The sequence below is a fragment of the Bos mutus genome, chromosome 18, assembly GCF_027580195.1.
Source record: "Bos mutus isolate GX-2022 chromosome 18, NWIPB_WYAK_1.1, whole genome shotgun sequence".
Classification (NCBI taxonomy): Eukaryota; Metazoa; Chordata; class Mammalia; order Artiodactyla; family Bovidae; genus Bos; species Bos mutus.
In genome coordinates, this window is record NC_091634.1 from 22,014,616 (window position 1) to 22,030,321 (window position 15,706).

The window sequence follows — 15,706 nt, forward strand, 5'->3', positions numbered from 1 at the left end:
GATACCATTAAAAAAAAAAAATCAGAAATATCGAAGACTTAAGAGAAAATATAATACTTCACAGCCACTAGAATGACTATAATGGGGGAAATAATGAAAAAAGATACTAACATTACCAAGGATGTGGATAAACTAGAAACTTCCTACATTGCTGGTGAGAATGTAAAATTCTACAGCCACTTTGGAAAACTGTAATCTCTCAAAGTTAAGCTTAAATTCACCATCTGATCCTGCAAGTCCACTCCAAGGTTATCTACTCCAAAAAGAAAAAATATTTTTTTAAAGAAACAAAAATATATGTCCACGGAAAAACGTGCATATGAATGTTCATAGTAACATTATTCACAATAACCAGAGAACTGAATAACTGAAGTATTCATCAACTATGAATGAACAAATAATTGCCATATATCCATACAACAGAACACTATACAGCAATGAAAAGGAACAAAATGCTGAAGTATAATACAACATGGACATAGCTGAAAAATCTTAGGCTAATTGAAAGACAGATGCTGAAGACTACATACTGTATAATTCTATTTAAATTAACTATCCAGAAAAGGTAAATCTGTAAAGAGGAAGCAAATTAGTGATTACCTGAGGCTTGGGGATATGAATGGGAACTAACTATAATTGAGAAAAAAAGGGATATTTTTAGCATGATGGAAATGTTCTTTGATGAATTAGTGGCACAATTTGAAATCTACTAGAACCCATCAAATTGTATATTTAAAAAAAGAATGTTATGCAGGCACATGAAAAGATGCTCAACATCACTAATCATCAGGGAAATGCAAGTCAAAACCACAATGAGGTATCGTATCACACCTGTCAAAATGGCCAGCATCAAAAACAACACAAATAACAATGTGAGTGAGGATGTGGGGGAAAAAAAGAGAATCCTCCTACACTGTTGCTGGGAATGTAAATTAGTATAGTCACTGTTGAGAACAGTATAGGAGGTTCTCAAAAAACTAAAAATCGGACTACCATATGACCCAGCAATTCCATTCCTAGGAATATATCTGAAAACAACAGTAATTTGAAAAGATACATGCACCCTAATGTTCATAGAAGCATTAAGGACAACTGCCAAGATAAGGAAGCAACTTAAGTGTTCATCAACAGGTGAATGGGTAAAGAAGAGGTGTGTGTGTATATATACACATACATACAATGAGATACTACTCATCCATAAAAAAAGAATGAAATTTTGCCATTTGCAACATGGAAGGACTTCGAGAGTATTATGCTAAGTGAAATAAGTCATACAGAGAAAGACAAGTATTGTAATGGTATCACTTATATGCAGAATCATAAAACTACAGCAAACTAGTGAATATAACAAAAAAGAAGCACACTCACAAATAGAACAAATTAGTCATTACTAGTGGGAGAGGACAATACAGGGGTAGGGGATTAAGAGGTATAAACTGTTATGTATAAAATAAAGCAAGTATATACTGTACAACCAGGGAATACAATCAATGCTTTATAATAACTACAAGAGTAGCATAACCTTTAAAAATTGTGAATCACTATATTGTACACCTGTGAAAGTCACTCAGTCATGTCCGACTCTTTGTGACCCCATGGACTATACAGTCCACAGAACTCTTTTCTCCAGGGGATGTTCCCAAACCCAGGTCTCCCACATTGCTGATGGATTCTTTACCACCAAGCCACCAGGGAAGCTACATCAGCTATACTTTAAAAAAAGTAAAAGAAAAAAGGGATGTTATGGCATACAAATTATTCCTCAATAAAACTGCTGAAAAAAGTGGAACCAAAGTACCACAAACACTAAAGTGGTCACCACACTGTCTGGAAAATGCACATTTTTATAGAAAAGTGTCAAAAATTAAAATATAGCCAAGTATATAACTTCCAAGTCAATGGAGAGAACAGAAAAACGGAAACTTTTTCTGAAGAGTATTAAAGGGAGTTGTAGAGTTGGGGCATAGAAGGCAATAAACAAGCAGGGTAAAAAGAATGCTCAAAACTGCACAGTAAGTCACTGTTCACATATATAATAATGTCTGCTGTTGTCCAGTTGCTAAGTTAGGTCCAATTCCTTGCAACCCTGCAGACAGTAGCACACCAGGCTCCCCTGTCCTTCACTAACTCCGGAGCTTGCTCAAATTCATGTCCATTGAGTCAGAGATGCTACCTAACCATGTCACACTCTGCTGCCCCATTCACATAAAAATGAATTTCTCAAAAACTTTCTTTATACATATGGCCAAATCACCGAAACTTCACCTCCATTCCAAAAAGTCAAAATGAGTATGTTTAAAGTTTAAGAAACAAAGTTTTCCAACTCATAGTTTTTAAAAGGTGGCCTCATGAATAAACAAGATTATACAGATATACGGGGCTTCCCTAGTGGCTCAGACGTTAAAGCGTCTGTCTACAATGCTGGAGACCAGGGTTTGATCCCTGGGTTGGGAAGATCCCCTGGAGAAGGAAATGGCAGCCCACTCCAGTATTCTTGCCTGGAAAATCCCATGGATCGTGGAACCTGGTAGGCTACCGTCCATGGGGTGGCAAAGAGTCGGACACCACTGAACAACTTCACTTTCACTTTATAGAGATATACAGGGCACACACTTCCTTACTAGCTATGCGCTCTTATTTAGAGGGCAAAAAATTTAAACTTTTTAAAAACGGGAAAACCTGATGATTCTGGAGCAAGGCTGCCTGAGTTTTACTTAATAGTTCTGTGGCTTAAAAATGTTGTTCAATCTCTCTGAGTCAGTTTCCTCATCTCTAAAATAGGGGAGGGGAGTGGGAGGAAAAAGACTGAAAAATAGTACCTACCTCACCCGGTTGCTGTGAGTTTTAAATGAAATGATGCATATAAAGTACACAGAAAATGCTTGATACAGAGTAAATGATCAAAATTACTTGATTCTTTACGATTCATTGGTTATTTAGGGGAACTGCAAAAACGTCCTCATATCCTAAACAATGTTCCTTTAAAATGAAATGTAAATAACTGATAAAGCACTGTAAATGTAAAAATTTGACAATATTGACCAATGGATTAAACATAAAACCGTAAATATTTATTGTAGTTAAGGAATTCATTTAACAGGCATTTAACTGAAAGCCTATATACCACGCACCAAAAGGATACACAGAAACTAGCATTCTTGATTAGCTGTTTCTTATGAAGGAGAAAAATAAATATAATGAGGTGTCTGTATTTTATAAACTTGGGAATATTCCAAATTATAGAAAGGTCTTATAAATCATTTGCATGACCAATTCCCTTCCCACCCCAAAATAAAAATATAGCAAAATGAGCATAATCACTATAAACCCTTAAAGTCCCTTTAAGACATTAGAGTGTCCCAAAGTTAATATTAAAGAATTACCAATAAAATGTAGATATGCAAGCAAATCTGTTAAAACCAGGTCCTTGATAAGAGAACAACAAATACTTTGCCGTACATACTTTTATGTTTAAAAGAAATCATACCGTAAAGATAGACCATTAATCCTACTTCTAGAAATCTACCCAGGAAGATACTTTCAACAATACAAAAATATACATATACAACAAAGTTATTCATTGCAATTGCAAAATATCAGAAATCTAAATGCCTATAGACAGCAAAGTGGCTGAATAAACTGTTATATCTAGACACAAAAAAGTGTTACACCTCTGATAACAATTAAAAGGATGGGGCAGAAAGAGTAGACTGTTTATCTTCTCTGTATTTATCTTTTTATATAGCTGCGACTCTTAGAACCACATTAATGTTTCGTATACCCTTCATACACACCCCAAATAAACCATTAAACCCAACCACAATATGAGGAGACTCCAAACTGGAACACAAACACTAACAAATGAACCTAACTCCGTTATATGTGAAAGATCACAATAAAGGGAATGGGAAAGAAAAAGAACCTCAGAAAAGTTCTTGACTGATACTTAAAAAGAACTGAACATAAATAATGAAATATACTTAATAAATGTTTTTCTCCTGGGGATTAGGGTTAACAGTCTGAAACTACTTGTGTGTGTCAACAGTTGACCTTTGAACAACATGGGTGTGAACTGTGCCTGTTCACTTACACGCTGGTTTTTTTTTTTTTTTTTTCCCTCTTCAGGAGATATGTACCACAGGACTATAGACAGCTGTATAGTTATATGCCAATTTTTGACTGCGGGGAGAGTCAGTGCCCCAAACCTCAGAGTTGTTTAAGGGTCAACTGTATTAGATATTTTTAAAATAAGTAAACACATTATATATAATAAAAGCTAGATTTCTCACTACTGAAGAAAGAAGTCATAAAAAAAAAAACTAAATGAACCTTGTGGTCTTATATTAAAATCAGGAAGTATCTGTATAAACTTACATTTTTTAATGTACATAAGCAAACAAACATATAGATATGTACATTAGTTAGTAACAAAACTTCCTACACCTGCTAAAAGAGCCTAGAAACAACAATATCTTAATGGTAATATAAACACCTACATGAGAAGATGTTGGTTTTTAAACACCATCGTCCAACAGAAGGATCAAGGGCCCTTTGGAGAAGTGGTTACTGTTCCAAGGTTGGGCACGAAAAATACAAGATATGCCTATAACATTTTGTGATGTCAGAAAGAGTGTTCAAAAACAGATGGAGACTTGCTGAAAGAATTCAGGAGTCAACTGAAAGGAGTTCCTAAACATCAAAGGTAGAAAATTTGAGCAAACAAAATAATGATAATTGGATTTTGACTCATAGAACAGAATATCCAAGTCCATACTGATATAAAGAAATGAATTAATAAATGGAACAGGGGTCAGGGAGGTGAATGACAGATTTTCATCACAAAAGAATTCCAAGAAATAAATGCTGAAAGAAAGGGCAAAACAGAAAACCACCATTAAGCAAATATCACAGTAAGAACGCTAAATGCAAAGTTGGTGAAATTCAAATAAGATCTGCAGATTAGTTAATAGTATTGTACTAAAGTGAATTTCTTGGTTTTAATAATTGTATTTTGGCCATACAAGATGAAATGACTTTAGGAGAAGCTAGATGAGGGGGTATTTGGGAAATCTACTATTTTTTGCCAGTTTTTCTGTAGATCTACAATTAGTTCAAAATTAAAAGTTAAAAAAAAAATTCAGTCTATTTTACAATGATTTAAAAGGGAACACTTAAGACCAATTTCATATTATCATATTGAATACTGAATTTAACATAAAAAACAAAGGTATATGGTTAAGTTACAACTTGAAATTCTGTTTTAAGACTGCAGCTATGAAATGGGGCAACACTACTTCATTCAGTCTTCAGCAGAAAATCTAACACTTCTTTGTTTCTACTACCATTTTGTCCCATGATGGAAAACATCTACTTGCAAGAAGAAATACAAACTACATAAACAACAACAGGCTCAAGATGAAGTTGAAGAACATGAAAAATTATTTAATGACAGTAATCTTGAAATTACATGTCTGTAAAGAACACCACAGTAATCCCACAATGAAGTCTGTTTCTGGAGAAAATCAGAGAAAGGCTCACCTGACAAGCAGTTGGAACTGTGGGCTCTTTTGTGTGCATGGGATTATACTTTTGGTTATTTTGTTTTTTGTGGGGGATGGGCTGAGAGAAAAAGTTTTCAACTAAATATATATAGTTGATCAAAATTTACTAAAGAAAAAAATCTACATTTTTAGGCAATCTTTTAAAATCAGCGCTCTGTTCTGAATTATCCATTAACTTGTGGGGATTCAGGCTCATCCCCTTATTACTAAGATACATATTCATAAAATTTTTACAGTTTGTGCTGCTCTAGTTACAAATAGCTTCTACTTTTCTAGGACATAATTTCACTTTGTTTAAGCAAGAATTCATTAAAGAAGCTATAAATAACCTTTAAATATTTAGCCATGAATAGAGGGTGGACTGGCATTGATGGCTATTTTAGTACTAATGCAGAATGCTTTTTAAAAGCTACATTTTAGCATGCATCAAGCTAATGATTAACACTTGTAAGTGTAATTTTCAATGTTCGAATAAATTTCTCTTTATTTTAAGGTGTTCTGCTAAAAGTAAATATGTTATTCAATTATTTACTAGTAGGAAAGTAGCCTTAAAGAATGAAAATGTTCAGAAGATTAAAACATAAAATTTCTTATTTACGAAAATTTACTTATGTACTTCTATCATCTAGACAACCTTTCCTTCTCTCCCAAAATAAACTGCTGCTTAACACTGCACACACTCGGGGAGAACCGCCTGAGGAGCCGTAAGCATTCACGGACCCACTGTATGGGGCACGCAGCATACATATGAAAGACATTTCCATACTGAATTCTGAGTCATAAAGTTCACAACATTTTAGAGACCAAGTTTCATAAAATTTTTACTTAAAAAAAAAATGTTTTACAAAACACCGTTCTTTCAATCAAAGAAACTTTCTGTTGGGTACATGGAGCTTTCTACCGTAGAGATTATAGAATAACAGTCAAACAGGGACAGATTTTTTAAATAGCCACCTAGCTGCAAAACCTACAAGAAGTAGATTTTTTTTTAAAGTGCCTTTAAAAAGGTAAAGCAAGTAATATAATTGTTGAATCTATTTGAAATTTTAAAAGTTTCTTTAAAATGATCCATATGGTGTGCACAATATCGCAGCTGGAACAAAACTGCCAGTATTTAGTTTCAAACACAAAAACAACACATATGAACAGCATTCTTTGAAAAATAATTCAAAATGCTGCCACCGTATGACATGACAAACCTAACAGTGAGTGCTGACGGTATTCAGAGAATTAACAAAACAAGCTGAATATTAAAGTATTTAAATATTTACTTTGATTTCTTTTTAATACCACTGATAAGAGTAAGAGAACTTGCTGCCAAATTTATTCAGGATGCCTTATTTCAAATTACATGTAACATACTTTGCTATACATTTTCTAAACAATTGCAAAACTACGTTTTAGGATGTAAACTCCCATTTCCTAGGCAGGCCCTAGTTTTTCTGCTGCAATCTAGCAGCTTTGAACTTTGAAACCCTCTTTGTAGTTCCTTCTGATACTTCTGACAGAACTTCTTTTCGTTCTGGAATGGTGGGTAGCACAGGATGAGCCATGGCTGGGTGTGGTGTTAAGGAGGGTGACAAAAACTCTTTTTCTATTACAGTTCCAGAAAAAGCCTAGAAGACAAAAAAATCAGATTATGATAACAAAACACAAATAAGATGCCCACAAAATCTTTATCCTGCATTGCAGTGCCAATCAGACATTTCTTTTCATAAGATTTTCTGATACACAAAACTACAACATCAAAATACAAATTGCTCATAGAAATCAAGTACCATTAAAAAGTATCTTAATTACACCACCAATACAAATAGATGTTTAATAGTACACATGTAAGAAAACAAAATGTAAAAACATGTGCATATGGGATTTTAAAAAAATGGGTAAACAAAAGGTCCTCAACTTTCATACATTCATTCCATTTACATCCAGACCATGCTGTGAAAAATAATGTATTAAAATTAAAAATTCTATTAGAGTGTCAAACATCAACTGATAAATGAGCTATCCTATGGTGGCCATCCTGCCTGCAAGCCTACAGCCCAGTTTCAGTAGCAGTGACATCTCTTAGGTGGTGTCCATTTATGCAATTATTTGATTATTTTATTGCATCTTGCCTCAATTTTATTTAAGGTCAGTGGAAACAGAAAATTAAAAGTGCTGGTGCTAGTGGAAATAATTGTCTATCTCGAATTTTAATGCAATAAATTCAGTAACAGAAATCAAGGCACCACAAAAATTATTCTTTAATTTCAACCCCCTATTTGCTGGACATTTTTTCTTTTTGTCTACTGTAGTGTGTATATAATGTGTACAAAATGTATGTATAAATGTATATACTGTGTATAAAACGATGGAAATAAAACCAAAGATAGGTCTTTTCTGTATCTTTTTAAGGAGAGATCCATCAAAATCAAGTTGTTATGATTTTTTTTTAAAGATTTCTAGTATTTGGAATCTCCTTACTTTCATCTTCTAAAAACTCATTATGTACAAACTTAAATTTGACACGCATTTGACATGCAAACTGTCAAATATATTTTACTTTCCTTTGTCTACCAAGTGAACAAATCAGTTAAGACAATGTATCACTTGAGTAGTCTAAAAAGCCAATCTGCTCCAACTTGCCCCACCAAAGGAGAACCAAGAATGCCCTGACCCTCCCACACTTTACTGTGAGACCCTGCATGGAGTCCAGCTTTTTAAAGGGAATTCAAAGTCTACTTTTCTAAAAACTCTATTTTATCATGATGAGTACAGAGCCTTCTTATTATACAAAAAAAGCTCTTGAAAAAGAATATTTTAACATTTAAAGATAAGGAAAAATATCTTTCAAAGTACTTGCCATAATCATGAACTATTTATTTTGATGTTAAAAAATTCATAACAGCTAGATGCTAACTGTAACAGTTCAATACAAAATGCAAAGCTATTAAATAGGATGAAATGAAAATAAACTCTAGACTTGAGTTCTAACTATATCATGATACATTAACTCCTTACTAAAACCTAATTTTCAGATACTTAAAAACAGCAAAAGTCTATCACTTGTTTTTCTAACAGTATGGAAGACTATTAAATAAGATAGTCTCCAGGTCAAATGAGATAATTATTTCGGGAGTAGGGAAGGAGAATATTCTAATCATACAAACTGTACCTAAATACTAATGATCTCTCCATTGCCAATTACTATTTACTACAACTAGTACCACCTAGGGACATGAAGCACAAGCAACAGTTTTACGTATATTTGCTGCTGCTGCTAAGTCGCTTCAGTCGTGTCCGACTCTGTGCGACCCCATAGACGGCAGCCCGAAAGGCTCCCCCATCCCTGGGATTCTCCAGGCAGGAACACTGGAGCAGGTTGCCATTTCCTTCTCCGATGCGTGAAAGTGAAGTCGCTCAGTCGTGTCCGACTCTTAGAGACCCCATGGACTGCAGCCTACCAGGCTCTTCCATCCATGGGATTTTCCAGGCAAGAGTACTGGAGTTGGGGTGCCATTACCTTCTCCATACGTATGTTTACTCATATACAAAGATAAATATTTTAATATGTATTTGACATATACTCAAATGGGTACATAAGTTTGATAAGGGCCTGAGTTCCCCAGTCTTCCCAAATACTGTTTAAATTAAAATCTGAAATACCCACTAAACACAAGAATAAAAAATATCAAGTGTGGGTATAATGGAAACGATAACACTCTTATTTTGGTATCTCCCAGTATCACTCTTTTCCCCATACACAAAACTGTGTGTAACGTGGTAGGTAACACTGTTACATGTGCACTCATTTTTCTGAGGAGAGGATCTACAGCTCTCACTAGCCTGTAAAATGGTTCCATAACTTCCAAGAGTTAAAAATTTCACTGGCACAAGCCAAAATATAGAAGAACTATAGATAATTATCTGTCATACGTTACTTATTTTCTCCTTTAACTCTACCAAAGCATTTAAAAGAGAAAAGTATTATCTGCTGGGCCTCCCCAGTGCCTCAGTGGTAAAGAATCCACCTGCCATGCAAGAGACGCAGGTTCGTCCCCTGGGTCGGGAAGATCTGCTAGAGGAGGAAATGGCAACCCACTCCAGTTTTCTTGCCAGTAAAATCCCATGGACAGAGGAGCCTGGCGGGCTACAGTCTATGGGGTCGCAAAGAGTCAGACACCACTGAGGGACTGAGTGTGCACACAGCCATGCACATCATCTGCTACTTGAACTATTTTAATTTTATAACATTGGCTATAAGTCTGGTCTAGTGGAATTTATTTTTTAAAGGCTGCTAAATTATTTTCTAGCCATGAGACTTCTCTAGTGGTGCAGTGGACATGGGTTGGATCCCTGGTTGGAGAACTAAGATCCCACAAGCCACACAGCGTGGTCAAAAACAATTTTCTAACCAAAAATGAAATATATATCCTAATTAAGATACATTAATTATATATATATAATATATATATATACATTAATTAATATATACAAAATATATATCCTAATTAAGATACATGGACTGTAGCCCACCAGGCTCCTCTGCCCATGAGATTCTCCAGGCAAGAACACTGGAGCTGCTAAGGACTTTTATAAATTATTAATTACCAAAAAAAGTACAAGCCTACGATTAATTAGGCTCTATGACTTCGGAGACTAAATACATGTATGAACCAAAGAAACTACAAAATAAACAATGTCATTACCCTGTCAATTAATGTCATTAAATAACTATTCAAAATAAAATAATTTAAAGACAATAAGATTAATGATTCATAAACCATACCTGGAAGATACAGCAGCTACAATTTTTTAAGTCTTTTCAACTCCCAAAATAACTATGTAAAATGGGGAAAACTTGAAATTGCATATCCCTTTGAAACGGAGCTACCAATACCTTTTTAACTCTCAAAGATACTATATGAAATAATGAATTAAAGACATACACAAACCTCAGGTGTTACTGATAAAGGCAAAAGTTTCTTTTGATGATTTTCTTGTTCCTCTTCCAAAATGCTCTCACTAGCATCACTACAAGTGGCCTCTTCACAGCTAATGCTTCTCAACACTCCCCGTCTATCATCAAAATCAGCAGCACTGCTCTCACTGGTATCACTGCAAACACTGTTCTCTCTACTTCGAGACTTCAGGATTGACTTACGAGGGACGTATTCTCCATTCACGACATCAACAAAGACTCTATAATATAAAAATTATATATGTTCTTTAGTTAACATAAAACAGGATAAATTTATAATGATTTTTTAAAAAGTCTTTTCTAGAAATCAATTTAAAACATTTTATTCAAACATATCCAAAATTTTCACCATCACAATAATTTTGTGGCCTCAAGTGACATCTTTATATTATCAATATTTTTAAAAGTATAATTTTTTGACCCAATAAAATACAGCAGTCTATTTATAAGTATGTTCTGGGTGACAACAGCTTGATTGTTTTGTCCAAAACGTACATATATTTTCGAAGTCATTTAGCAATTTTCACTATTTCACAAATAAGGGTCATGAAAATAGTAGATATTTTCAAATGACAGCTTTCTCAGCAAACATTACAACAAAAAATTGAAAGAGCATACATAGACTCTGTGAAAAGGTAGACCACACGGCTAACCAAGCACTGCCAAAGTGGCGGCAGCACAGCGCTGCCCCAGCACACCAGAAACACAAACTGTCATCTCTAAAGTTAACATACAACAATTTTTTACCAGATTGGGAATGTTTTAAAAGCACTAGTAAAGAGGGGGAAATGCAAAAAAAAAACGAGCAATGTTCTACTTGCTTTGAACTGGGAAGCTGTGTTGGGGCTCAGCAGCGCTTGTGACAGCCTTTAAAACACAAAGCTAATTCTATCAAAATACTTCACTTTCCAGTCAGAGACTTCTGTGTTATGAGCAACCTTTTCCTGTAAATACTCAGTTGCAAAAAGAGAGAAAGGAAGAGCAGACTGCTCTGCTGTCTATGAATACCACTCACCTGTAAATATCAGCAGGAGTCCTGATCATAGGCAGCTCTTGGGGAGAATGACCACTGCCAGAACTGTTCTTTCGCTTACGCTTGGCTTCTTCTTTTTTTTCACTGAATTTTAAGGTGGTATTTTTTCCAGTATTTATACGGACCTAAAAATTTCACAGCAAAAAAATCACTATCATTTTGACAAATTAAGGCCAAAACTAAAACAAATAAACTCTACAATTAAAGAAGTAATAGTAATAGAGGCAGTTTACATATTTTGACACTGAAATAATGTGCATTATCAGTTAAGACCTAAAAGTCCTTACTTTATCATACTTCTATGCGTTACTTCTTGAATCCGGGGTCCCCAACCCCTGGGCCACGGACTGGTATCAGTCTGTGGCCTGCTAGGAAATGGGCTGCACAGTAGGAGATAAGCAGCAGGCGAGCAAGCGAAGCTTCATCTGTATTTATAGCTGCTCCCCACCGCTCACATTACTTCCTGAGCTCAGCTTCCTGTCATATCAGCCGCAGCATAATAAACGTAATGCACTTAAATCATCCCCAAATCATTCCCTCCCATCCTGCCCCATCCATGGAAAAACTGTCTTCCCTGAAACCAGTCCCTGGTGCCAAAAAAGGTTGGGGACTAGTTTTAAATGACCAATTCTAGTCATCAGCAACTATTATTATACAAAAAGCAAAATACATACAAACTAAATGCTAGATTATTACAAGCTTTCACATCACCCATTACTTTGATATAAGTTTTTGGCTTAAATTATGCATTTCAAAACAAAGAGCACAATTAACTAAAATAAATATTCAGTAAGAATATAAAATTTAAGTCATAAAAACAATATGAGATAATGCTTAACTATTTAAAATTTTTAAATACCTCTAATTTTTTAAAATTTAAGGATCAAAAAAATAAAATCAGAGCTATTCAGGATTAACACATTATTCTTCTATCCCTACTCGGCATTTATAGCATCTTTCCATATTAATGACTGTTCTTCCCCACAACATTCCTGCAAATATTATTTATTCTTCCTGCTTTATCTAAATGAAAACCAACTTAAAGCTTGAAAAGAAAATCACAAAACAAAATTTTTTTTCTGGTAATAGGTCAATTTTTTCCAAAGAATTCATAAGATGCTCTTTTAGTCTGAAGTACAAGAATATATATTTTAAAAAACCATGTAATTATTTCACTTCACATTAGAGTAGCGAACACTTAAAAGGACCTAAGAAATAGTAAATATGTTTTAAATATGTTTCATTAAATAATAATCACAGGCACTTAAGACTGATAACCACAGACCGGTAACTTTGATAAAGGCAATCCCTACAAGGGTACCTTATAGCTAAAAAGAAGAAAAAGAAAAAAGCAAAGCACTAAATTAAGACAAAAGAGTCCCTGTTTTATTACTAACTCACTCTATAGTCTTCTATGCCTTAAGTTTCCTTGAGAAAGACAAATTGGAAAGATGAAATTCCCGGTGGCTCCTTAAAGCAGTATTATGAGGCCAAGAGAGCAAGGGAATGAGTTTAAGGTCCTTCCTTCACTAAGATCCAACGTGCTTTGATCTGGGATTTAAAAACTGGGGATTCTACAATAAGTAAAGAGGGAACAAAAAGTCTTTTGATACTAAGAAAAGCTGTATTAGAAGCTCTCGCTCTAGTAACCCCAGCTCTAAAACACCAAAACTCTATAAAGTCCTGAATACCCAGAGATGCTTATATTTACTTTGTGAGAAATGGAACTAATTTTTATTTCCTGATAAATTTTTCCTTTTTGCTCATCATGCTCCTATTCATTATATGCTCACACAGAAATAACCTGATACAATTAAAAATTTAACTAATGCCAGTTACTTTCATCATAAATGTACACAAATACTCATCTGATCTCCTTCCCGACCACCAAATTTCAAATTGTACTGTGGCTTCAAGAGAACACACCAATACCAGCTAACTATCTAAACTTTTTCTTTTTCTTTTTCAGATAAAACTGGTCATAACAAGAGGCAAAAGATGGTTTTCTTATTTGGCACTATCAACAATATTAATCCCTGTTAATGCTGTTCTTTTAAAGAGAATTGTAGATGATCATCAATATTCAAATCATATGAAAAAATTAGTAAAGTTAAAAGTATACAAACCCTCTTAGGTTCGACAGTGTGAGAAAAATATATTGTTGGTATAGAATTATCTTCAACCCCTAAGGTATCATGGTCATTTTCACTATCACCACCATCATCATTATTATCATCATCATCTTCATTACTGTGGTAAGAACTTGAACCATTCACTGAATAGTTCAATGGACTATTCACTTGACCATTGAAGAGTTCTGAATTTGTAAGACTGTTATAACAATTGCTGAGGGCGAGAGAGTCTGTTATTTGATGCATCATATTCACATTTATGTTCTGATCTTCCTTTTCCTCTTCAGAGGACACATCTTCTCCATTTGCAATCACAGTATCAGGCTTACTATTAATAGTAAAGAAAAAGAAAACAAGGTCAAACAAACACATTAGAATATTTTTCAGTTAATTTCAATAGGTAAAAAATAAGGTTTTGCATAGAATATTTTTAAACTAGATTTCTAGGTTAATAAAAATGTTTTTAAATGAATGAAAAAATGGTTTCTATGCTAATTCTATACTGTAGCTATTCAAACATAAGTAGAATATGTTCTTATCTTTGCAAGGAAGATATTGGCCATATAAAATAAAATATAATAAAAATAGTACAGTCATAAATTAGCACAAAATTCACAGAGATTATCATCTCTATTTGAAGACCAGAAATTACAGCCACAGAATTGTAACATATTCTAATTTTCTATTTTCATAATCAAAATATTTTATAAGCATGTATTGTTATAATTTTTAAAATAAGACTTCTACATATGTATATGATTTATACACATATATACACATTTCCCATGCTTCATTCTACCAAGAATTTGAGGACCTTATAAAAATAACAAAACCAAAAAAATAAAAATAAAAATAACAAAACCAGAAATGCAACAGAATGGAAACAACATCATGCTGAAGTTGAAGAATCGCAATGAAGAAAATCACAAGATTCAAAACAGATTTACAAAAATGAAACAGTATCAGTTAATTAAAAAGACCTAAGTATAGGTGAAATAGTAGTGAAAAAAATATTCTGTGTCTTATTTTTCACAGTAACTCTGCATATCATTTAAGTAAAATAATATAGCAACTTCTATAGGAACACCTTTCACTGAGCACTCTGACAATTCTGAGCGCTAATATGTATTTCAAACGGCAACTGGGTCAAGGTTTTCATACTTATAACTACTTGACCAGATTACAAATTTTGTTGTTGTTTAGTTGCTAAGTCATGTCAGACTCTTTTGCAACTTCATGGACCATAGCCCACCAGGTTCCTCTGTCCCTGGGATTCTCCAAGCAAGAATACTGGAGCGAGTTGCCACTTCCTTCTCTAGGGGATCTTCTCAACCCAGGGATCAAACCCACATCTCCTGCTTTGCAGGCAGATTCTTTACCACTGAGCCACTAGGGAAGCCCAGATTACAAACTACTTGCTCAATAAGCAAAAAAGTTTGCAAAGGAAAGCAAGGATAAACACGTTATAGCCACAAACTTAAACTGAATGCATATTTTTCTTTTTAACACGTCGTTTAAACATACTACATTATCTTGACTACAGTAAAAAAATAACTCATTGAAAATGTAATATATAAAGTATCCATAATTACAAATATCTGGTATATCTTAATTTATTACACAAAATATGGCTGAAATCTTAAAATAAGAAACAGGTATATTAAGTATTTCTGTTACACACATATGTATGGGGCATGTGCATGAACACACTGATCTAAAGGAAAATATTCTAGAGAATTAATATTTGCCTTAGAGTGGTAGGGTTACTGATATTTTAGGATAAAGTGCTTTTCTGTATTTTATTCAAGGGGCACATATTTTATAAGGAAATGTGTGTAAGGAAATTTTTCATTAGGTACCTATCAATATCAATTTCACCCAGCAATTCTTCTTGTCTCTCTAGTTCTTCAAGTCGATCCCATAGTTCCTTATCAGCAAGCAGATCCTTGGATTTTAGATCATTTGCAAATTCTGCTTCAAAAATATCTGAAGTTTTTGGTTTGGAGTGAGGTTT

At 34.0% G+C, this 15,706-nt stretch overlaps 1 protein-coding gene across 1 annotated transcript in view; it reads right to left on the reverse strand.

Annotated features, from left to right (window-relative positions):
- Nucleotides 1-5,416: 5,416 nt before the first annotated feature.
- The window catches only part of URI1 (URI1 prefoldin like chaperone), a 63,085-nt gene continuing 52,795 nt past the window's right edge, over nt 5,417-15,706 (reverse strand). Inside the window, exons 7-11 of the mRNA XM_005899542.3 lie at nt 15,552-15,706; nt 13,687-14,020; nt 11,543-11,685; nt 10,502-10,748; nt 5,417-7,177 (exon numbers count right to left, since the gene is read on the reverse strand). The exon at nt 15,552-15,706 is cut by the window's right edge and continues 20 nt beyond it. Of these exons, the coding sequence (XP_005899604.1) occupies nt 6,995-7,177; nt 10,502-10,748; nt 11,543-11,685; nt 13,687-14,020; nt 15,552-15,706 (1,062 nt within the window). The 3' untranslated portion in view covers nt 5,417-6,994. The remainder of the gene's footprint in view (nt 7,178-10,501; nt 10,749-11,542; nt 11,686-13,686; nt 14,021-15,551) is intronic.